We start from the raw sequence: 23,935 nt of genomic DNA on the forward strand, positions 1-23,935 counted from the left end.
TAGTGTATATAGCAATAATATATTCATTTTGTTATTTGTGGACATTTAAAAGCATAAGCACTACAATTGAGTAGTAGTGTGGCCCAAAGGCCGGCAGATGGCGATATTGAGTCATTTCATCTTACTGTCCAAAAGGAAAACATGCAGCCGGCTATTCTCCATTCTGGCTGCAGAGGTCGATTTCCTCCTTAACTCGATTTAATGGAGAGGAGGTGAAAAAGAGAGAAATTAACATCGAATTCTCTGGCAACAGCTCTGGTGGACATTCCTGTAGTCAACATGCCAATTGCACACTCCCTCAAAACTTAGACATCTGTGGCATTGTGTTGTGTGACAAAACTGCACATTTTAGTGGCCTTTTCTTGTCCCCAGGACAAGGTGCACCTGTGTAATGAACATGCTGTTTTATCAGCTTCTTGATATGCCACAACAGGTGGCTGGGTTATCTTGGCAAAGGATAAATGCTCACTGGACAGGGATGTAAACAAGTTTGTGTCCCACATTTGAGAGAAATACGATTTGTGTGCATATGGAACATTTTGGGATCTTTTATTTCAGCCCATGAAAAATGGGACCTACACTTTAAATGTTGCGTTTATATTTTTGTTCAGTATACATACATACCATGTTTCACAAGCACCTGAAAATGAAACCTACCTTTGACTTCATTCAGAAGCAAGTTGACTGTTTTTGATAGAATTGTCTGTGCTCAATTGATATTGTTTTTAGCACAAGTCAATGGCGCACCCTACTGGGATACTTTCAGCAGCAGAAATCTGACTGCATGCTAATTATTTCTTATACTTGGAACACAGTAAGATAGTCAACCGATGTAGTGACTTATCCATTTGGATCCTTTTTGTACCAATAGGAGCCTGGTTCTCAAAGTTCTAAATCATTCTGGGCTTTGTAGTTTTAGAATCATTTATTATTTTGAGTATTAATGAACTCAAATATTCAAAAAGTTTTGTACACATATAGTTCTACAGTGAATATATTAATTACCCCATCCATCCTTCCTCTACCAATTACACACAAACATAAAACACTTATTACTGACTACACCACTCACGTCACATGCACGAGGATTGCAAAATAAATTTAGACATACATGTTATTAAATTATTGCACCCACACTGCTCGCGTGCGCCAACGAGCATCTGCGTTGCCAAGGGCTAAAATAGAAGTCAGTTCTATTTCTGACAGATCGCGCTGCAAGTCCTGCCTCTCCAATCTCCTCATTGGTTTATAGAAGCGGGTACCCACGTGCCATCTCCTCATTGGTTATAACCACGTGGGTGAGTGAAAGACAAAATAGGTCAGTGGCGGTAATGCACCTAATTTATGTAAGTTGCCAATCGCAATATAAAGTCAAGAGAAGAAAAAGCCTGGAAGGAAGAGAGATGACTAGAAATGATTTGGTTGACCATTTTGTGTGGATTAATTGGCGGAGTAGAGGACCTTGTGCATTTCAGGTAAAATAAACTCAATGTTTATATCCCAGGACAAATTAGCGAGCAAGTGCAAGCTAACTAGCGCAATTGCCATAAATGTTGAATGCTTTTTGACCTGACCCCAAATTAATGTAATTAGTTCAGAGTTTTTGATATTTTAACCTGCGTATTGTGATAGTGTCTGGTGTGGGGGGACAAAATAAATGTATGCACGATGGCGCGGAACCCAAACCGGCTGCGTGCGTGCGCCATCGTGCATACATTTATTTTGTCCCGCCCACACCAAACGCGATCATGACAAGCAGGTTAAAATACCAAAACAAACTCTGAACCAATTATATTAATTTGGGGACAGGTCGAACATCATTCAACATTTATGGCAATTTAGCTAGCACTTGCTAGCTAATTTGTCCTATTTAGCTAGCTTGCTGTTGCTAGCTAATTTGTCCTGGGATATAATCATTGAGTTTATTTTACCTGAAATGCACAAGGTCCTCTACTCTGACAATTAATCCACACACAAAACGGTCAACCGAATCGTTTCTAGTCATCTCTCTTCCTTCCAGGCCTTTTCTCTTGACTTTATATTGCGATTGGCAATTTTCATAAATTACGTGCATTCCATCCAAGGAATTCCTCTTCCGATCTCCTTTCCCAGGAAAAGGAAACAGGCTTCATTAAAACAGAACATACCACATAGGATTTTTTTGGGGGGAAATAATGTTACTAACCAGGTTTCCATCCCCCCCAAAAATGTGACGACGCATTTGTCGGTACACTTTCCAAATGTTGACAAAACAAAATACGGTAGACAAGGTGCAATCTTTATGCAGATAAAATGATTTATGCTCTAAATGGCGGTGGAAACTCCTTTATGGGCATGTATTGCTATAATAAACATATCGAAGTAAATTTGGGAGTTACGCGATATTGTGTGGTCGGGAAAACATACAGTTTATTACACTGAAGATTAAATAAATTAGGATAAATTTCACCCGTAGTGAAAGTGAACAGTGATGAGCTTGATGCTCCTTTCCAATAAACAACGATGGTCTTATTCTGGTTACATGATGATCGATGCTTGGCTGCTTTTTCACAAAAAAGGTTGCTGGATCGAATCCCCGAGTTGACAAGGTAAAAATCTGGCGTTCTGCGCCTCAACAAGGCGTTCACCGGTAGACCGTCATTGTAAATAAGAATGTACTTATCTGACTTGCCTAGTTAAAAAATTTTTTAAATAAACATTTACCCATAATAATCTCATCATGTAGGTAGACTTCCCGCACTGTATATACGAGCTGTTGGCTAGAGCGCACGTGCCAATACCAGAGTGGGCACATTGACTATATAACGCAACATTTGTTGTGACAAAACCATAAGTACAGTTAAATGCGATAGAAACCCATCTAGCTTGTCTTTTTTATTCGGTACATTGGATTTTAACCGCAAAAGTTTTTGTGCGGGCACTGCGTCATCACGCAGACTTTTATCCACAACAAGTCAATTTGATGGAAACCTTTCTGGTAGGAAAATGCACATAGCTTTTATACAGATTTTAGAATATTCGCATGAAAATCTGTCACCAATTGGATGGAAACCTATCAGCATTTTGTGCAAATCCCCTACCACACATACACAACCCTTCCCTGCTCCCTCCCAGTGCCAACCCAGTTATATTAAAGGGATAGTTCACCCAAATGACATAATTATTTGTGCCACAAATGCTAAAACATTAACATTTGGTAACAAAGCATAGACTGCTTAAAGGGTAAGGAAACCAATGTGTAATTCTGTCATTTGGGTGAACTATCCCTTTAATATATTTTGTAACATGTTCTGGTGAAAGACAAATGGAGTTCAGAATGAACAAATGCATCAAATAATGAATTTGAGTTAAGTTAAACTACTTTTCATAAAAGTTAACTCTTCTCTATGTAAACAATGTTTTTATTTCCCTTCTTGAATCATTTACAAGTTAAAGGGATACTTTGGGATTTTGGCAATGAGGCGCTTTATCTACTTCCCCAGAGTCAGATGAAGTCCTGGTTACCCTTTTTAGGTCTATGTCCAGTATGAAGGAACTTAGAGGTAGTTTCGCAAGTTAATGCTAACTAGCGTTAGAGCAATAACTGGAAGTCTATGGGTATCTTTCTGCATTGTTATATTTTAGGTATTTCATTTTAGTCATCAACACTTTAATTCGTCATTAACACATGATGCACCCTAATGTGTGGTGTGTTTACTACTGCAAACATTTGGGGATTTATCAATTTGTTAATTGTCAAAATAAATAATTTGATATATTGAATTTACACCTGCTCCAGATCACATAGCATTTGAACTTTGACCTGTGCCAGATAGCCAGGGCAACATTACATTCATTTAGTTTAGTGGATATGCCAGTTGTGCTGACCACCTCTGCACAACTAAATCATAGTCGCTGAAATGTTTGACCCCTAAATTTGAATATCTATATTTATGACATCACACACACCGGGTGTTCACTAAAGTTTAGTAAAGGTTGACTATAAAAAGGTACATTTAATTAAATGTAGTTCCTAACTTAAATGGATGCATTTTGGGGAGTGATTTGAAGTGGAGGTCAAACATGATTTCCGATGTTATTTAAAAATAAAAAATAAAAAAAGGTGCCATCTTTGTCAATAAATTTGAACAGAAAGGTAACTACTGTAAAATTACTCAGCAAAATGACATCCGCAGATATTGATATGAGCGAGATGCAAGACATTGCTCTCCCGTAGTCACACACACCATCTGCGCATGTGCGCTTCATACCGTATACAGCATGGTAGCCACAGGACCAAAAAAGCAGAGAAGTTGAGTATCACGTTTCAACACTCTTAGTTGTTGCGGAAATTGACCCAACATGCCGTCTACTTTTTGCATCATATTGCTACCTTTAAGTATTAGTAGCATTGAATTTTCATTGACATCCATGACTTGTCCTCTTAACTTGCAAAAACAAATCTGATTCTACATTACAACGCTTTTCTATGCATCTTTGACACCATTAAATAATTTAGAGCTATTAATTCCAGATTATCAAGGCATTAAATAGACACCACAATGTATCTATGGCTCTGGGATTAATCCATGTATGGATAGCTCACCATACTCCATGTTAGCAGCGAACGTTCCATGACGGAAGGATTACTATTTGCATTGTAACTAGAATGAAACTTTTTGGCTAACATGGCACCCATAAAAGACTTGAAACGTTAGAACTTTTTATACCTACAAGTTTAGAAAACAACGTTTACTTATCATTAACTATATGCTTTTTTCTTCAGTCATATGAGGTCACTAGGATAACCCCCAACGAATACCCTGTGTGGGGCAGTCCTTCTACAGTGTTTTAGACCCTGCAAATCAGTGTATAAACATGCAGATATGATGGTCACGTTCCCCTGCTCAGACGTTGCATCAACCAATGGTTGCGTACCTCGTCATCGACTACGCCGTCGGGCACCAGATTGCTATAACGTGGTTAGCCAATAGGTAAAATACCTATCCAAGTGTTGTAAGATCTGGCACACTTCAGCAACGCCTGGGCAGAGGAACGCGCCTGTTGATTTAGTCACCTAGTAGTAGTCATTTCAAAAGGGGAAGTTCAGTTTTTTCAGGTTGAGGAACCATCGAACATTAAGTTGTAAAACAAACTTCCCCATTAACAGCCCAAGCAAGGCCTAAGACAAAAGACGATGCATGTATTATTTATATCCCTGTTCCTCTTGCCAATGGATCTGTGACCAAGCAGGAAAACCCCAGTGAAGCATGAAACCAAGAACCTCCTCATCATTCTTGATCCTGTGCTTTCAGCACAGCAGGGGTTTACCGCCCCACCCTGTATCCACATTGTCTCTCCCATTTTCCCTCATCTCAGGCCTTCCCTGCCTTCATGTATGTGGGGATGGTGCCACGCTGAGTCAGCCCCTCAAACCTCTTGTAGGTGTAGTTCAGGAACACCCAGTCCTTGGATTTGTCTGGTTCTGTCACGTTGGAAACTGAAACAACAAGATTGTAAATGATATACAACAGTGTATTAAGGTTAATACCAGTGTTATTGTCTCCTCCTTGCCACTAGAGGGCAACACGGAATAGGAAATTACTCTAGACCTGAGAACTGTAGGAATGTGTGAATAACAGGACTATTGGTCCTATTTAAATCTAAATTGGAGTTAAGGCAGAGATGACTCAAAAGATTCCTGTACACCAAAGCAAACTTGCACTGCAGCACAAATGTTTCTTCTGCTTTAATAGTTTACATTTTTTATCATTTCATGCTTATTGTGAAAACCTTTGAGCTGCATTTCATGTATGAAAAGTAGTAATAGAGACAAAGTGATTATTATTACCTGGCTGAAGGATGTCCGATTCTGGGAACTCATCAAAGTTCGATGTGTCATCAATGCTCTTGATCTCAATGGAGATGGCGGCTGGTCTTTCCCTATGGAAGGAGGGCAAATGTGAGCCGTTGGGTCTATTTAAAACCTTTTTCCAAATGCATTTTGCTGAAACGCATTAAAGACAACCCAATGAAGGCTACGGGACTTGGCTTTTTTGGGGGATGTGATTGAATGTTATACCTCCTTTAAGATATTGCCATCACACATGCTTAGACACCCACATGTAAGTACTGAAGAACAAACACATACCTGATGTGTTCCCAGTCCACAGGCTCAAAGAAGGCGTGACTCTTCATCTCCTCAACGCTCACAGCACCAACACGGTTCTCAGCGTCATTACAGTACCTGAAATGGGTTCATGTTGTTGGAGCACCAAAGGCTTTGTTTCACAAGAGGAAATCCATTGCGCTGAAATAAAATGTCTACTTCACTGCAGTTTGATACTGCGTGTTTTTGTGGATGTGAATAGAATAACTCTTATGTGATCATTTTGGTAACTCAGCCTGCAGATGTGACTTATAATGCATTATAACTGGATCGTAAGACATGGCATTACCATGTATGACCATCTTATAATGTCTTATTAACATCTCATAATGATCATAACTGAGTAACAGCCATTCTGAGTTAGCTTCAAATTTTCTAGATTGGGAGACATAGGCCTAACATATAAGACTTACAATAAGATATAAAAAAAAGGCTCATACATGTTTATAACAAGTACTAAAGCATTATACCAGTAAAGTGCTATAATAATTTTTTCCTAAGAGGACAATACACTCTGATACATACACACACACACCAGTGGATATCCTATAAGGCATCATATGACCACAAACCTGAGAATCAAGTCCTTGGCCCGCTCTGAGATGGGCACCTCAGGGGGGAAGACCAAGGTCTCCTTCCAGTTCATCACCTTCCTATACGTCTCCTGGGGTGTTTCAGAACAGAACGGGGGGTACCCTGAGAGAGACACCAGGGGAGAATGTCAGTATGTTACAAAGTAGGAACAATGAGTTAGGATGTTATTTCATAAAGTTAGCTGGCCATCTTTGAGTTCATAATGAAACACAGACTTGGGCATGTTGTAATTGACTCGGTTACATAGACATACCTATCAGCATCTCATACATGATGACCCCCAGAGACCACCAGTCACAGAGCTTGTTGTATCCCGTCTGCAGGAACACCTCTGGGGCAATGTAGTCTGGTGTTCCCACTGTAGAGTAGGCCTGTTGGTTAAACACAAACAGATGGGGAGACACTAATAACAAAAAACAACCCACAGGCTACAGTATTGGGTGTGCTTGTTTAGCAGTCCATGGTCTGTGGTGCTCAGAGGATCCTTAACAAAAACACTCATGAGATCTCTGAGAGGATCCTACTCAAAGGACCAATGGGAAGGGTGGTACCAAAGATAGAATGGGCAGTAAAATATATAGTCTCTCACATGTACAAACTCTTACCAGTTGCCTCCGGTTCTTCTTCCATGTCTCCGCTTTTCTCTTTGAGTTCATGTTTTGGAAGGCTGTGGAATATTGCAAGTTCAAAGACATGGCAGTGTTCTACCATAAAAACCACTGAATAAACGAATTCTATTTTGTCTGAGTGAAAATAAAAGTGAATGATTCACAAGTTGTAAAGAGGGACTCACAGAAGTCACTGGGAGGGTTGTGTGTGAGGTTCCTGTAGAACTCTGTACGGTGGGCCTTCTTCAGTCCCGTACACAGACCAAAATCAGACAGCTTTACATGGCCCTACAGAAAAGAAAAAGGCTCCGATCACACCTTCAATACAAAATGGTTATTATATACTTTAATTGGCCACCTGTAAGTGAATGCTTCTATGAGCATGTGTCTATATGTGTACAGGGGTAGGCCTGAACCAGGCCAGTGTCTCACCCTGGAGTCCAGAAGCAGGTTATCAGGTTTGATGTCTCTGTGTGCGTGTCTCTGAGCATGTGTCTGTTTGTGTACAGGGGTAGGCCTGAACCAGGCCAGTGTCTCACCCTGGAGTCCAGAAGCAGGTTATCAGGTTTGATGTCTCTGTGGATGAAACCCAGCTGGTGGATGGAGTCGATGGCCAGGACGGTCTCAGCTATGTAGAACTGGGTAGCCTCTTCAGACAGGGTGTCCTTTTTCATCAGCAGGGTCATCATGTCACCTGCACATTGCATTGATATTAATGACACTATGCCACTAAAGTGAGTAACAAATGACCAATTAAATATACACTCAGGGGCCAGTTTATTAGGTACGCCCATCTAGGTACACCCATCCATTTGCCTCAAGAACAGCCGGGGCATGGATAGTACAAGGTGTGGCGGTCAAACGTTGCACAATTGGTATCAAGGGACCTAACGTGTGCCAGGAAAACATTCCCCACACCATTACCACCAGCCTGTACCGTAGACACCAGACAGGATGGGGCCATGGACTCACCTTTTTAAGCCAAAACCAGATGCTGCCATCAGCATGACGCAACAAGAACCGGGATTGGTCGGAACAAATTACACTCATTATTGTTAATTATACTCAATGGAGCTGCTGGTAAAACTTTCTTAACTTGGACATACATTTTTGGCCAGGTTAGAGTTCACACCTCCCTCTTTCAATTACAATGTGGGGAGGTTAAAATAATGAAAAACTATCTACCAAATCTATTAATTGATTGCTTCTCCTTGACATTATCATTCACCTGATAAGATGTGAAAATAGTTTTTTTTACTAACATGATGGGAAAGGTTAAAGATCTCTGCTCTAGATGTCTATGTACAATGTGTAATGTCACTAATTAATTCCCAGTAATTAGATCTAATAAAAAATGGTTTGATGTAATTTGTGGAGTCAGACTGTGTCCAGCAAGAGAAACCCACCACCAGGTAGAAACTCCATGATGAGGTAGAGGTTCCTCTTATCCTGGAAACTGTAGAACATCTTGACCACCCAGGCCCCGTCCGCCTCCACCAAGATGTCCCTCTCTGCCCGAATATGAGCCACCTGCTCCTTCTCTAACATGTCAGCTTTCCTCAAGATCTTCATGGCATATATGTGCCCGGTGTCTTTTTTCTGCACCAAGCGGACCTGAGGACAAACGTAGGAGTCACACATGAGTATGCCACATGAGAGGCTTTAGTGTAATTAGTTGCTAACTGCTTGATAAATGAGTCGTCAGACCAAACCATGCATTGCAAACCTTAAAAACTTCAGTAAAGACCATATTAATCCACAACCAGCATACACGCAAAGGTTCATATAAAGAAAATAAACTGAAGAGAGAGAGAGAGATATCATAACACACCTCTCCAAAGGCGCCTCGACCAATGACCTTTAGTGACTCAAAGTCGTCCAGGCCCAGCCGGGTCCTCTTCAGCCGCAGGAACTCTGTCTCCTTCCTGGCGTGCTGGGAGCGTCGCATGACCTTCTGTTGAGAAACATAGGCACAGATACACCAATAATCAGTTCCATATGGTTTCTTCTAAAATAGTAGATGTGACAAACATGCAAAGAAAGTGCTACCCACGACATTGATTCCAATCCATTATTGGAATTAAAGCCATCGTGCCACACGAGTGGAGGTTTACCTCTTCATCTATCAAGCCTTCCTCATCCATGACTTTCTCCAGCTTCTTCTGCCTGGAAAAACAGAGGGGAACATGCAGGCATTCTGAAACAGTCCACCCCAGTCTAGTTCCTCTGAAACCAGTCTAGTTCCTCTGAAACCAGTCTAGTTCCTCTGAAACCAGTCTAGTTCCTCTGAAACCAGTCTAGTTACTCTGAAACCAGTCTAGTTACTCTGAAACCAGTCTAGTTACTCTGAAACCAGTCTAGTTACTCTGAAACCAGTCTAGTTACTCTGAAACCAGTCTACCCCAGTCGAGTTACTCTGAAACCAGTCTACCCCAGTCTAGTTACTCTGAAACCAGTCTGGCTAAACAGTTGTGATTGTGATGCTAGCTCACAAATGTGAGGATGCTCGGGTTGGAATGAACCCCAGCCATTTTATAAAGAACAAAGTCTCTCGTTCTCTCAACATAACAACCCACTATTTGGGTCCTCTTAAAAACTTAGCCTAAAACAAGCTTGCATTGCCAAATGCAAATATTCAGAACACCTGGCTGTCACATGCATGGGTGGCCTATAGGAGACACGCACCTCGTCTCTCGCTCCTCGTGTTGTGTCAGCAGAGTGCTGTAGAAGTTCTCCAGTGTCAGCTTGGCCACGGTCACCCTCTCCCGGGTGTGGTTGCTCATGGGAAGGGCAGCTGCAGTCCCTCCCGTCATGGCCATACTATCCTGTAGAGTAAAGGGAAACAATGACAACACTAACTGACTGAGGCCCAATACACATGTACTGATATTCAACATAAGCCTACTGTACATTCAATAGCTTTTAGTTCCAGTTGAGTAACATCTGAGAGACATTGTATTGCTACTGTCTCTTACGAGCAGTGAGGAGCCTGTTTAAACTGGTCTTTGTGTAATACAGACCAGTGATGCCCACTCTAATACATTAATGTTGCTGTTGTACTATTCTTAGTATATCTTATGTAAATTCATCCAGTGTAGATGGGTATAGATTGCATTTGGATGACTGTTACAGTGCTATTTGGGTTGTTAGGTTAATCGGATATTTCTTGATTAAATCTTGTATTATTTGTGTTCTTGCTTGACATTTTACGGCATTGTTAAGAGCTAGTAACATAAGCATTTTGCTGCACCCGCTATAACATCTGCTAAACAGTGTACATGACAAAAAAACAAAACATTGATTTGATGCAAGTTCACTCTTTCTTGAAAGACAGGTGCAGAGAGAAGGGCCATTGTGTGCAGTTGGGGGAAAAAAAGTAATGTTAACAAACATGCAATCAAGAAACCAAGTGGTCTCCACCCTGCGAGTCAGCACCGGACAGGAAGCAACTCCCCTTCAGCATGAAAAGACCCAGTCATGATGCCAGAGGGAGGGGGACTGTCTGGGACACATACACACAGCCAAGAACAACACCAAGCTACATGCCCTCAGCTACAGTTCAATAGGCAGTGAGGAAGAGTGTCTTGGGGAACTGGTCACTAGGGTTGAGCTCATGTACCAGGCCAATGAATCACAACACAATTCCCTTATGCCTGTTTTCATGAGCTGTGCACCAGGTTCCTGCTCTGGTTGCCTAAAACTTCACCCTTGAAATTTCTTCTGCTTCACCTATGCAAAGGGCATCTTTAATTATACTATTAGGTATGTCAATTTAGCAACAACAACATATTGTATTTTCCTGAGATTTAAGCCAGTAGTAATGTCCTTTGTTGTATGGATTTCAGACATTCTGTATCTCATCACTACTCAGGCATAATTGAAATAGGGCTATTTCTGATGGCCTTACCAAAGCTTGATTTGAAACCAGTGTTTCGAAGGTCCCATTGTTATTTAAGAATGTTTAACTATTGAATTTGATACATAGCTAGATCCAAAATAGAAAATGATTGGACTTAGACGCAAAATTAGAATGTAAGGACATGTTATTTCATTCAATTCCAATGACTCAATGTCTTTAAGATGCCCATGATGAGGACGCTGCTTATGTGGCGCCAGTCTTTATTATAAGGACAGTACGAGCAGGTGATGATGAATACGTCATTGCCATGATTCGTGCATTGGGGTGCGTAACAAACAGACGTAAACATGACAAAACCACAGGTATGCATGCAACGAGAGTCTGCCAAAAAGAAGATAACTGTATTGAATGCTGTGATTCTTCATAGTTGCTGATCGACGTTGACCATAATGTCAAAACTATCCCGAAAAGCCCTCCCACCAGACAGACAGACAGATAGACAGACAGGCGTGGGTTTAATAATAGCTTTTACCTACCTCTGTATCCTGCTCCAGATTTAAATGATGGCTAGGCTAGCTGCCTAGCCCTGCTCTAATATGACAGAATTTAGGTCCGTAAATTTGGCTACAGGATGAGGGGAGAGACGGGACGTTCGGTACTAGCTATCTAGCGTGAACTAACTTCACACATTGCAAACACGGACGGTGTATGGAGAAAATAAGACTTGAGTCAATGACAACTATTTCTGATATTTAACAATACTATCAGTACAAGGGTTTTGTACGCGTTGCTCGTCTCCTTTCGTCCATCTTCGACCTCGAACCCTCCCTATAAATAGTAAAATACCCAATTAACGTTACTCCCGGAATGGATGCATTAAAAACATAATGCTCTCACTCCACGCAAGTGCATGCTACATGAATGACACCTAGATTAGCCAATAGAAGAAGAGAAAATGAAAGGAATGTTTATTTTAACCAATCGCTCGTGGAAACATTGGGGGACGTAACCTAGCTATCTACCAATCAGAGGAAAGTAATATGACTTTTTTCAGGTCGGTCCACCGGTTTACCCTGAGCGTAGTTGCGTTCCAGGCCGCCTACGTTGTAGTAATTGAAAATACAGTATAATACAGGAAATTATTTAACGATCTGACAGGACTGCAATGCAGGCAGCCGCTGGAACACTTCTCACGTCTATTAAACGTTGAAGCCCGGTTTCCCAGCTAGTGAAGGAGTTGAATTATGTGCCGGGTGAATCGGGTTAGCGTTGTTTGCATTCGTTTTGAAACTGGGCTGCCTCCCTGTGGTGAGCCAGGTGCCCCAAATCTGCTCAAAACAAAAGTGATGTAGGTTAATTAAGCATGTGTAGTAATGAGTGGGATTGTCTTTTCACATGTAAAGGTATTGCTTTTGATTGTAAGGGTTTATCTGCCGTCCCAATGAAAACGAGTTCAATTCAAACATATATTTTATGGAAAATAGCATGTTTCCGAATGATGCACAATGTTAACAATATCACCGAGCCGCGCAGATTACCGTTCGATTTGAGCAGGGTGCGCCTCCCTCACTGAGTTCGCCCAGTCACGTGATGGTCCATAGCCCGGTTCAACTCGGGCTGCTTAATCGAATCCACTCAGTATATAAGACTTTAAAAAAACAGGGGCATTCTGAAAGCCATCTTTCTGTGGGGCCAAGGTTTGTCTGTGTTGCATATCAAAATGTGCAGCACTAACATTCCATATAAAATGCAAACACTTTACTTAATTCTAAAATGCCATTTATGCCTTGAAATAAACAGTTGATAAAAACATTCATATAAAATACAAAACCTGACTTTTTAAAACACGACAGGGCTTGCATGTAAAGCATTATGATTTGCTGGCATGCAGCATGTAAAATGGGCTTCTATCAATTTAGGATTGTTATTTTTACCAGCTTCTTTCAGTATGTACAAAAATGACTACCAACAGCAGTCAGCAGACCCTTAACTAGCATCCTCAAAATAACCAGGGTTAAGAAAATGACAGCAGATGTTGATGCCGGAGCAGTGCTGTTTAATCCAAAATAGTGTGCACTAAGAAAAGGACAGAGTAAACAGTTCCTTGCTGGCAGAAATCAAGGTCCTTGTGTAAAGGAACATGTGGGTTCATGGCTAGCCTCACTGAATTCCCCAAGCACCAACTTCCCAATGTCCCACTCACATATTGCGAGAAGTATTTTCCATAGATTCACCTCCTTGAGAGGTCAGCTGTTCAGGTGGGCTCTTTATTTGATTTCCTGCACACATTTGCACCCTCTGGTGTGTTTATGTGAGAAAGTGATGTGAGAATGTCTTTGCCCCATGTTGTGTGGGGTCATGATTCAGGCGGTGTGGTCTGGCTGGGCCCTCCACTGCGTGTACGAAGTTGTGACTGAGCAATATCAGCCAGGGCGCTTTGGATTTTCTCCAGTAGCAAGTCCCCTCGGTATACCACGTCTTCGAGACGTGCCGCTGCATCATGATTCTCCTCCTCCAACTGCCGCAGACTGGCTGCCTAGGGAGAGGGGCAGGGAGTAAGATAAGAAAAGTGAGAGAGGGGGTGAGGGGAAAAAGAGGGAGCAAAGAAAGTCGATCAAATCGCCATACAAAATGCATAGAAATTGTAGTTATTTGAGCGTGAACTCATTGAAGTAATGTGTGCCAAAGTGAGAGTGGAGAGTCAATATTCCCACCTACACTTCTTATAAGGTGATTTACCAAAGCTATTTGTATGTATGTCCGGGGCAGGGCTATGGTAACCAATGCTAATGATAGCCACTTACAAGTCTGACTTGGATTGCAACCAAAGTAGTTACAGATTCCAGCCAGTCCTTCCCAGGCCCCACATGCTATTTCAAAAGTAAGAGTATAGCAATACAGAATTAGAAGTGAACTATCGCTTTCACTTGAAAGAACATACTATAATAATTTTCAACATGGGAATGGCACTAGTTGGTGGTTTTCCACTCCCGTTGAGTCACAGGAGTAAATTCAACCTCCATACCTGTAGAGCTGCCGTGGACTCCTCACTAGGCAGTGAGTCAATCAGCACGTCCACATCCTTAGCTGTCCGGGCAATCAGTGCAGCAAATAGTTGGGCATACTCTAGGGAAAGAAAAAACAACCCCAATTCAAATTAAAAGGTGTAATCCGTAAACTTTTCATATGCAAATAGCGCTGTCCGGTCAATGTCATGATTTCTGACAAATTGTAATATTTGTGCAACATGAGATTAAATTTGTATCAGCAAAGTGTCAAATGACTCACATTGCTAGTGGCTAACATAATGTAAGCGAATGCCAAGGGTGTGTCTTGAAATTGGGTCACCCTGTCCTAAGGCAAACACACTGACCACTGCTCCAACTTGGGGAAGGTTGTAACAGACTTACATTGGCTAGGTTCGTTATACAAACCCCAAAGAACTTGAAGCACTCCAACTTTCTTTCAAGTGCCTTCCTATGTCCATCCTTAACTCAAACAGCATCACAGGAGAGTACATCATAGAAATAGAATCAAGGATTATATTTCTGTGGAGTACAGCCCACTTCTGACACCAGTGCATTGTTGGTTAAGGGCTTGCAAGTAAGCATTTCACTGTAAGGTCTACACCTGTTGTATTCGGCGCATGTGACAAATAATATTTGAATTGTAGCAAACGGTGGTATCCCACTTGGATCTAATATCTGACAGGTCCTTACCCTCAGTGGGGTTCGATGGCTGGTCCTTGTTGATTGCTGTCTGTATGTTGCTGAACGAAGCTGGCGGCGCACACTGCTGCAGCACCCCGATTGCGTTGCAAAACTGATCAGCAAGCTGAATGACATCAAAAACACATGTCATGGACATATTATCACGGGAGAATATTGATTTAACACAATCATGAGACATTAAATAACGTGATTATTTGTTAGGTAGCTAAAGTTAACTCAGCAAACCTTGCAACCGAGAACCAATTAAAGAGAACTTAGCCAACAAGCTAGCTGTCATTATTCAGCCTAGTCCACTTCCAAATACTTATAAGTCAGTCAATCTAAACGTAACATGACAATTTGCTGAGCATTAAATAATTTATTGGGTGTACTAATAGCTAAATGAAAAATGAATCATACAGAATTGACTGCATCTTGAAGTTGCGTTAGCCTGTCCGCCATCTTTGTTGTTTCTCCTTCTCCTTGGATTTCCGGACAGACAAGACGTTTCTTAGCGCGTTGTTGCCATCCGCAGGTTGGAGTACACAACGAACAGTGAAATAAAATTAAAGAAAAGAACACAAAACTGGGAAAGGAGTATCAGATATGTTATATATATATATATATAAAAAATCATTATACATTTGTTTATGTAACCTTTATTTAACTATATAATGAAATCAGTATCCGAATGGGGAAAAGTGTCTGATAGACCTAGCTATTCTAACTGGAATATAGGAGGGGATGCTATCCAGTTTGACCGTAGCGCTGCGCTGCTTATCTGAATAACGTGCCCATACATTTCCCAGGCTGCAGCAGTAACAACAGGAAGAGTGCCGCTTGGCTAAGGAGTTTATCGCTAAGGTAAATCTACGAGTATTGGTTTGTTTTATGTGTAATTTCACTTTTCTTCTGACAGCTAAGTATATCAAATGTGAATTAAATACAATGCCAATATTAGATTCTTTCAGCTTTTGTTTTCTTGTATTTTCAGTGACCGATTTACCTGATTTCCGTAGCATTTAAATAGCTAACCTTGTTGATCCGCTAGCTGTAACGATAGCTAGCTAGTATCTGACTGACAACTGCCTAACGACATAATTCCGATTAAGCGTGCTTGGAAGGAAAGGTAGGTTATCAGCTAGCTAAAGTACTTTGTTCGAATACTTTGCAAACATCCTTCTGATGTCCACTGGTCAGAGACAAACTCTGAAGGTTAGCTGTACCAGGGGCGTATTCATTACGCCGATTCTATTGTAAAACGTTTCCTACACGGAAGCAAACGGGGCAGGACCTACCTTAACTTGTCCAGTAGAAACTCTCGTTTTGCTCTGTTTGCTTCCGTTTGGTTCTTAAAGGGTAAACGGTTTACGTAATGAATACGCCCCTGCTGACCGGGAGATACGAGTTAGCTAGCTACTTAGGCAGTAAAGGTACATTAATGAGGGATCAGATCAGGATGTTTAGTATTGTTTTGATATGGTGACGCTGTCAGTATTTTAGCCCATGCATTTTGACAAGCTCAGGACATATGTGCCAAGATCTGAGTCAGGTATTTATGTAATGGATGCCAAGATGTAGCCTTGCATGATGAGTAACTTTGCCTTAGATCTTAAAAGTCTAACTTTAAGCTGCATCCGTAATGGGTCAGCGGTCAAACGACCCTGAAACATTTCAGCGAGCAAGCCTTTCTAATCGATCTGGCCCTGGTATCCTGGAAGGATATTGACCTCATCCCGTCAGTAGAGGATGCCTGGTTATTTTTTTTAAATGCGTTCCTCACCATCTTAAATAAGCATGCCCCATTCAAAAAATGTAGAACCAGGAACAGATATAGCCCTTGGTTCTCCCCAGACCTGACTGCCCTTAACCAACACAAAAACATCATTTACATTACATTTACATTTAAGTCATTTAGCAGACGCTCTTATCCAGAGCGACTTACAAATTGGTGCATTCACCTTATGATATCCAGTGGAACAACCACTTTACAATAGTGCTTCTAAATCTTTTAAGGGGGGGGGGGTTAGAAGGATTACTTTATCCTATCCTAGGTATTCCTTAAAGAGGTGGGGTTTCAGGTGTCTCCGGAAGGTGGTGATTGACTCCGCTGTCCTGGCGTCGTGAGGGAGCTTGTTCCACCATTGGGGTGCCAGAGCAGCGAACAGTTTTGACTGGGCTGAGCGGGAACTGTGCTTCCTCAGAGGTAAGGGGGCCAGCAGGCCAGAGGTGGATGAACGCAGTGCCCTTGTTTGGGTGTAGGGCCTGATCAGAGGCTGAAGGTATGTAGGTGCTGTTCCCTTCACAGCTCCGTAGGCAATCACCATGGTCTTGTAGCGGATGCGAGCTTCAACTGGAAGCCAGTGGAGAGAGCGGAGGAGCGGGGTGACGTGAGAGAACTTGGGAAGGTTGAACACCAGACGGGCTGCGGCGTTCTGGATGAGTTGTAGGGGTTTAATGGCACAGGCAGGGAGCCCAGCCAACAGCGAGTTGCAGTAATCCAGACGGGAGATGACAAGTGCCTGGATTAGGACCTGCGCTGCTTCCTGTGTGAGGCAGGGTCGTACTCTGCGAATGTTGTAGAGCATGAACCTACAGGATCGGGTCACCGCCTTGATGTTAGTGGAGAACGACAGGGTGTTGTCCAGGATCACGCCAAGTTTCTTAGCACTCTGGGAGGAGGACACAAGGGAGTTATCAACCGTGATGGCGAGATCATGGAACGGGCAGTCCTTCCCCGGGAGGAAGAGCAGCTCCGTCTTGCCGAGGTTCAGCTTGAGCTGGTGATCCGTCATCCACACTGATATGTCTGACAGACATGCAGAGATGCGATTCGCCGCCTGGTTATCAGAAGGGGGAAAGGAGAAGATTAATTGTGTGTCGTCTGCATAGCAATGATAGGAGAGACCATGTGAGGATATGACAGAGCCAAGTGACTTGGTGTATAGCGAGAATAGGAGAGGGCTTAGAACAGAGCCCTGGGGGACACCAGTGGTGAGAGCGCATGGTGCGGAGACAGATTCTCGCCACGCCACCTGGTAGGAGCGACCTGTCAGGTAGGACGCAATCCAAGCGTGGGCCGCGCCGGAGATGCCCAACTCGGAGAGGGTGGAGAGGAGGATCAGATGGTTCACAGTATCAAAGGCAGCAGATAGATCTAGAAGGATGAGAGCAGAGGAGAGAGAGTTAGCTTTAGCAGTGCGGAGAGCCTCCGTGACACAGAGAAGAGCAGTCTCAGTTGAATGCCCAGTCTTGAAACCTGACTGATTAGGATCAAGAAGGTCATTCTGAGAGAGATAGCAGGAGAGCTGGCCAAGGACGGCACGTTCAAGAGTTTTGGAGAGAAAAGAAAGAAGGGATACTGGTCTGTAGTTGTTGACATCGGAGGGATCGAGTGTAGGTTTTTTCAGAAGGGGTGCAACTCTCGCTCTCTTGAAGACGGAAGGGACGTAGCCAGCGGTCAAGGATGAGTTGATGAGCGAGGTGAGGAAGGGGAGAAGGTCTCCGGAAATGGTCTGGAGAAGAGAGGAGGGGATAGGGTCAAGTGGGCAGGTTGTTGGACGGCCGGCCGTCACAAGACGCGAGATTTCATCTGGAGAGAGAGGGGAGAAAGAGGTCAAAGCACAGGGTAGGGCAGTGTGAGCAGGACCAGCGGTGTCGTTTGACTTAGCAAACGAGGATCGGATATCGTCAACCTTCTTTTCAAAATGGTTGACGAAGTCATCCGCAGAGAGGGAGGAGGGGGGAGGAGGATTCAGGAGGGAGGAGAAGGTAGCAAAGAGCTTCCTAGGGTTAGAGGCAGATGCTTGGAATTTAGAGTGGTAGAAAGTGGCTTTAGCAGCAGAGACAGAAGAGGAGAATGTAGAGAGGAGGGAGTGAAAGGATGCCAGGTCCGCAGGGAGGCGAGTTTTCCTCCATTTCCGCTCGGCTGCCCGGAGCCCTGTTCTGTGAGCTCGTAGTGAGTCGTCGAGCCACGGAGCAGGAGGGGAGGACCGAGCCGGCCTGGAGGATAGGGGACAGAGAAAATCAAAGGATGCAGAAAGGGAGGAGAGGAGGGTTGAGGAGGCAGAATCAGGAGATAGGTTGGAGAAGGTTTGAGCAGAGGGAAGAGGAGAGAGTAGCGGGAGAGAGAGAGCGAAGGTTGGGACGGCGCAATACCATCCGAGTAGGGGCAGAGTGAGAAGTGTTGGATGAGAGCAAGAGGGAAAAGGATACAAGGTAGTGGTCGGAGATTTGGAGGGGAGTTGCAATGAGATTAGTGGAAGAACAGCATCTAGTAAAGATGAGGTCAAGCGTATTGCCTGCCTTGTGAGTAGGGGGGGAAGGTGAGAGGGTGAGGTCAAAAGAGGAGAGGAGTGGAAAGAAGGAGGCAGAGAGGAATGAGTCAAAGGTAGACGTGGGGAGGTTAAAGTCACCCAGAACTGTGAGAGGTGAGCCATCCTCAGGAAAGGAACTTATCAAGGCGTCAAGCTCATTGATGAACTCTCCAAGGGAACCTGGAGGGCGATAAATGATAAGGATGTTAAGCTTGAAAGGGTTGGTAACTGTGACAGCATGGAATTCAAATGAGGAGATAGACAGATGGGTCAGGGGAGAAAGAGAGAATGTCCACTTGGGAGAGATGAGGATTCCAGTGCCATCACCCCGCTGGCTCGACGCTCTAGGGGTATGCGAGAACACGTGGGCAGACGAAGTGAGAGCAGTAGGAGTAGCAGTGTTATCTGTGGTAATCCATGTTTCCGTCAGCGCCAGGAAATCTAGGGACTGGAGGGTAGCATAGGCTGAGATGAACTCAGCCTTGTTGGCTGCAGACCGGCAGTTCCAGAGGCTGCCGGAGACCTGGAACTCCACGTGGGTCGTGCGCGCTGGGACCACCAGGTTAGAGTGGCAGCGGCCACGCGGTGTGAAGCGTTTGTATGGCCTGTGCAGAGAGGAGAGAACAGGGATAGACATCCTGTGGCGTTCTGCATTAGCATCAAACAGCCCCCGTGATATGCAACTTTTCAGGGAAGTTAGAAACCAATATACACAGGCAGTTAGAAAAGCCAAGGCTAGCTTTTTCAAGCAGAAATTTGCTTCCTGCAACACAAATTCAAAAAAGTTCTGGGACATTGTAAAGTCCATGGAGAATAAGAACACCTCCTCCCCACTGCACTGAGGATAGGAAACTCTGTCACCACCCATAAACCCACTATAATTGAGAATTTCAATAAGCAATTTTCTACGGCTGGCCATGCTTTCCGCCTGGCTACGCCTACTGCAGTCAACAGCACTGCACCCCCCACAGTAACTCGCCCAAGCCTTCCCCATTTCTCCTTCTCCCAAATCCAGTCAGCTGATGTTCTGAAAGAGCTGCAAAATCTGGACCCCTACAAATCAGCCGGGCTAGACAATCTGGACCCTTTCTTTCTTAAATTATCTGCCGAAATTATTGCAACCCCTATTACTAGCCTGTTCAACCTCTCTTTCGTGTCGTCTGAGATTCCCATAGATTGGAAAGCAGCTGCTGTCATCCCCCTCTTCAAAGGAGGGGACACTCTTGACCCAAATTGCTACAGACCTATATCCATCCTACCCTGCCTTTCTAAGGTCTTCGAAAGCCAAGTCAACAAACAGATTACCGACCATTTCGAATCCCACCGCACCTTCTCCGCTATGCAATCTGGTTTCAGAGCTGGTCATGGGTGCACCTCAGCCACGCTCAAGGTCCTAAACGATATCGTAACCGCCATCGATAAGAAACAATACTGTGCTGCCGTATTCATTGACCTGGCCAAAGCTTTCGACTCTGTCAATCACCACATCCTCATCGGCAGACTCAATAGCCTTGGTTTCTCAAACGATTGCATCGCCTGGTTCACCAACTACTTCTCTGATAGAGTTCAGTGTGTCAAATCCGAGGGCCTGTTGTCCGGACCTCTGGCAGTCTCTATGGGGGTGCCACAGGGTTCAATTCTCGGGCCGACTCTTTTCTCTGTATACATCAATGATGTTGCTCTCGCTGCTGGTGATTCTCTGATCCACCTCTATGCAGACGACACCATTTTGTATACTTCTGGCCCTTCTTTGGACACTGTGTTAACAACCCTCCAGACGAGCTTCAATGCCATACAACTCTCCTTCCGTGGCCTCCAACTGCTCCTAAATAAAAGTAAAACTAAATGCATGCTCTTCAACCGATCACTGCCTGCACCTGCCCGCCTGTCCAGCATCACTACTCTGGACGGTTCTGACTTAGAATATGTGGACAACAAATACCTAGGTGTCTGGTTAGACTGTAAACTCTCCTTCCAGACTCACATCAAACATCTCCAATCCAAAGTTAAATCTAGAATTGGCTTCCTATTTCGCAACAAAGCATCCTTCACTCATGCTGCTAAACATACCCTTGTAAAACTGACCATCCTACCGATCCTCGACTTCGGCGATGTCATTTACAAAATAGCCTCCAATACCCTACTCAACAAACTGGATGCAGTCTATCACAGTGCCATCCGTTTTGTCACCAAAGCCCCATATACTACCCACCACTGCGACCTGTACGCTCTCGTTGGCTGGCCTTCGCTTCATAATCGTCGCCAAACCCACTGGCTCCAGGTCATCTACAAGACCCTGCTAGGTAAAGTCCCCCCTTATCTCCGCTCACTGGTCACCATAGCAGCACCCACCTGTAGCACGTGCTCCAGCAGGTATATCTTTCTGGTCACCCCCAAAGCCAATTCCTCCTTTGGCCGTCTCTCCTTCCAGTTCTCTGCTGCCAATGATTGGAACGAACTACAAAAATCTCTGAAACTGGAAACACTTATCTCCCTCACTAGCTTTAAGCACCAGCTGTCAGAGCAGCTCACAGATCACTGCACCTGTACATAGCCTATCTATAATTTAGCCAAAACAACTACCTCTTCCCCTACTGTATTTATTTATCTTATTTATTTTGCTCCTTTGCACCCCATTATTTCTATTTCTACTTTGCACTTTCTTCTACTACAAATCTACCATTCCAGTGTTTTACTTGCTGTATTGTATATACTTTGCCACCATGGCCTTTTTTTGCCTTTACCTCCCTTATCTCACCTCATTTGCTCACATTGTATATAGACATATTTTTTTCTACTGTATTATTGACTGTATGTTTGTTTTACTCTGTGTAACTCTGTGTTGTTGTATGTTGTCGAACTGCTTTGCTTTATCTTGGCCAGGTCGCAATTGTAAATGAGAACTTGTTCTCAACTTGCCTACCTGGTTAAATAAGGGTGAAATAAATAAAATAAAAAGTTACTTTAGGACTGATTTGATAAATATAGTTGGATCTCGCTCTAGTCTAGCACATTCTTATACCAATCCAATGCTTTCAAATCTTTGAGGGGCAGTGAGCAAGTGCACATTCTAGGGAGAAGGGGGAAAAATGTAATGATGTATTCATGTTTGGTGAGGCTTTGGAGTGGCATCTTAACCTTATTTATTTTCCGTCCAGTGTACTTTTTCAAACGGGGATGACGTGTTCATTAGAAAATGTATTGTCTGACGCCAAGTCGCTGGTGGAAAGACTTCGCAACCATGACAATGCAGCGGAGGTACTTATCGAACAGACGACGTCCCTTAACAAGAGGGTGGAGGCCATGAAACAGGTAATGCCAATGACACTGGTGGTGCAGCTCTTTTGAATGGTGTTGGAAACGGTACACACTTGCCTTTAACTGACCTTTGTTGAGTTGAGCTGAGTTGACTGGAGTTCTATGTATCTGTTTGCAGTATCAGGAGGAGATTGAATCGCTGAACCAGGTGGCCCGGCATCGGCCCCGTTCCAGCCTCGTCATGGGCATCCAGCAGGAAAACCGGCAGATCCGTGACCTACAGCAGGAAAACATAGGTAGAGCAGTGTGTGAGAGAGAGTGTGATAAGCTGAAAAACAAATTAACCTACTATGTTTATTGGTTTCATAATACAGGCATATTACCAGTTGAAAAAGTACCCTGTCTGGATAAATCCACAGAAATGTGAGTATAATGTGTGTATTCATGTCTTCTCTCCCTGCAGAGTTGAGAACATCCCTGGAGGAACACCAGTCGGCCATAGAGCTCATCATGACTAAATACAGGGAGCAGGTCTTCAGACTCCTCATGGCCAGTAAGAAGGATGACCCAGCCATCGTCACCCAATTAAAGGAGCAGCACACCACTGTGAGTGACCAACACTCTTCTAGTGTCACATCATACTCAGGAGCTACCCTTTCCTCTTGTATTGAGGAAGTTCAAAGCAAATATTTATATAGTTTCTATTCTGACTCTGCAGGAAATGCAAGCGCACATAGACAAGATCAACGAGATGGCTACGGTGATGAGGAAGGCTATCGAAGTGGATGAGGGGAGGTTGTGTGAAGACGAGGAGAGGATCAAGCAACTAGAGGTGAGTCACACAGGTTGGCTGTATTCTCGCTGTTTACTAAAAGCATTGACTGAGTACTAACAGTACTACTATTTTAAAACATACTGTTAAAAATGTATGCATGTTTTTTTTTGGTCAGCTGGAGAACAGTGGTCTTCGTGAGCTGCTAGGGATCAGTCGAGAGGCCTTCCTAGTTCTGACGAGAGAGGAGGCCTCGGATAGCACATCCCTGTCTGCCCTGTTGACCAGCGCCGACATCAGCCTCCGGAAGAGTTAGGCCCACACCAGCACTAGCTTGGACTGTGTGTGTGTGTGTGTATATATGTATATATGCCCCCCCTGCCACCTTGTACAGCCCATGCCCCCCAATCACCTAAAGCCACGCAGACTCCCAGAGGGCACTCAACAATGAACGATGCCCCAGGTCATACTGCCGCCCACCTGTCACACTACAATGGAGGTATACAGTAGGAAGCCTCTGAGACAAATGGGAAAATCCTCCAGCGGTGTAGTCTGTCATGCATTTTTTGTGTTGGCACGCATTGTGCTATATGATGAGCCTGTGGGGTTTTAAAGTGTGAATGTGTGAAAGTGCTGCTGTTGAATGACAATAAAACACTTGAAAGAAACA

The 23,935-nt window shown here is 43.6% G+C and overlaps 3 protein-coding genes across 5 annotated transcripts; 1 reads left to right on the top strand and 2 right to left on the bottom strand.

Annotated features, from left to right (window-relative positions):
• Positions 1–2,271: 2,271 nt before the first annotated feature.
• LOC106576417 (serine/threonine-protein kinase 38-like) lies at positions 2,272–12,134 on the bottom strand. Its single transcript, XM_014153574.2, has 13 exons — positions 11,746–12,134; positions 10,036–10,175; positions 9,465–9,516; positions 9,182–9,304; positions 8,757–8,964; positions 7,890–8,044; positions 7,536–7,638; positions 7,348–7,409; positions 6,996–7,113; positions 6,721–6,844; positions 6,131–6,226; positions 5,831–5,922; positions 2,272–5,479 (listed from the first exon to the last, which is right to left on the bottom strand). The coding sequence occupies exons 2-13, from the start codon at positions 10,167–10,169 to the stop codon at positions 5,355–5,357; spliced, it is 1,392 nt and encodes a 463-aa protein (XP_014009049.1). The 5' UTR covers positions 10,170–10,175; positions 11,746–12,134; the 3' UTR covers positions 2,272–5,354.
• A 1,114-nt stretch (positions 12,135–13,248) lies between these two features.
• med21 (mediator complex subunit 21) lies at positions 13,249–16,372 on the bottom strand. Of its 2 annotated transcripts, none has more exons than XM_045698489.1 (5): positions 15,926–16,372; positions 15,340–15,429; positions 14,929–15,043; positions 14,235–14,335; positions 13,249–13,745 (listed from the first exon to the last, which is right to left on the bottom strand). In XM_045698489.1, exons 2-5 carry the CDS (start codon positions 15,379–15,381, stop codon positions 13,566–13,568), a joined length of 438 nt encoding a protein of 145 aa, XP_045554445.1. In that variant the 5' UTR covers positions 15,382–15,429; positions 15,926–16,372; the 3' UTR covers positions 13,249–13,565.
• Positions 16,373–17,000: 628 nt separating this feature from the next.
• Positions 17,001–23,933, top strand: LOC106576416 (FGFR1 oncogene partner 2 homolog). Of its 2 annotated transcripts, XM_045699977.1 has the most exons (6): positions 17,001–17,125; positions 22,394–22,547; positions 22,672–22,789; positions 22,957–23,099; positions 23,212–23,325; positions 23,444–23,933. In XM_045699977.1, the coding sequence occupies exons 2-6, from the start codon at positions 22,413–22,415 to the stop codon at positions 23,579–23,581; spliced, it is 648 nt and encodes a 215-aa protein (XP_045555933.1). In that variant the 5' UTR covers positions 17,001–17,125; positions 22,394–22,412; the 3' UTR covers positions 23,582–23,933. The 2 variants fall into 2 exon arrangements, with proteins under 2 accessions (XP_045555933.1, XP_014009047.1); XM_014153572.2 differs by lacking the exon at positions 17,001–17,125 and having other exon boundaries at positions 22,079–22,547.
• Positions 23,934–23,935: the final 2 nt, after the last annotated feature.

Source organism: Salmo salar, chromosome ssa17, assembly GCF_905237065.1.
Source record: "Salmo salar chromosome ssa17, Ssal_v3.1, whole genome shotgun sequence".
Classification (NCBI taxonomy): Eukaryota; Metazoa; Chordata; class Actinopteri; order Salmoniformes; family Salmonidae; genus Salmo; species Salmo salar.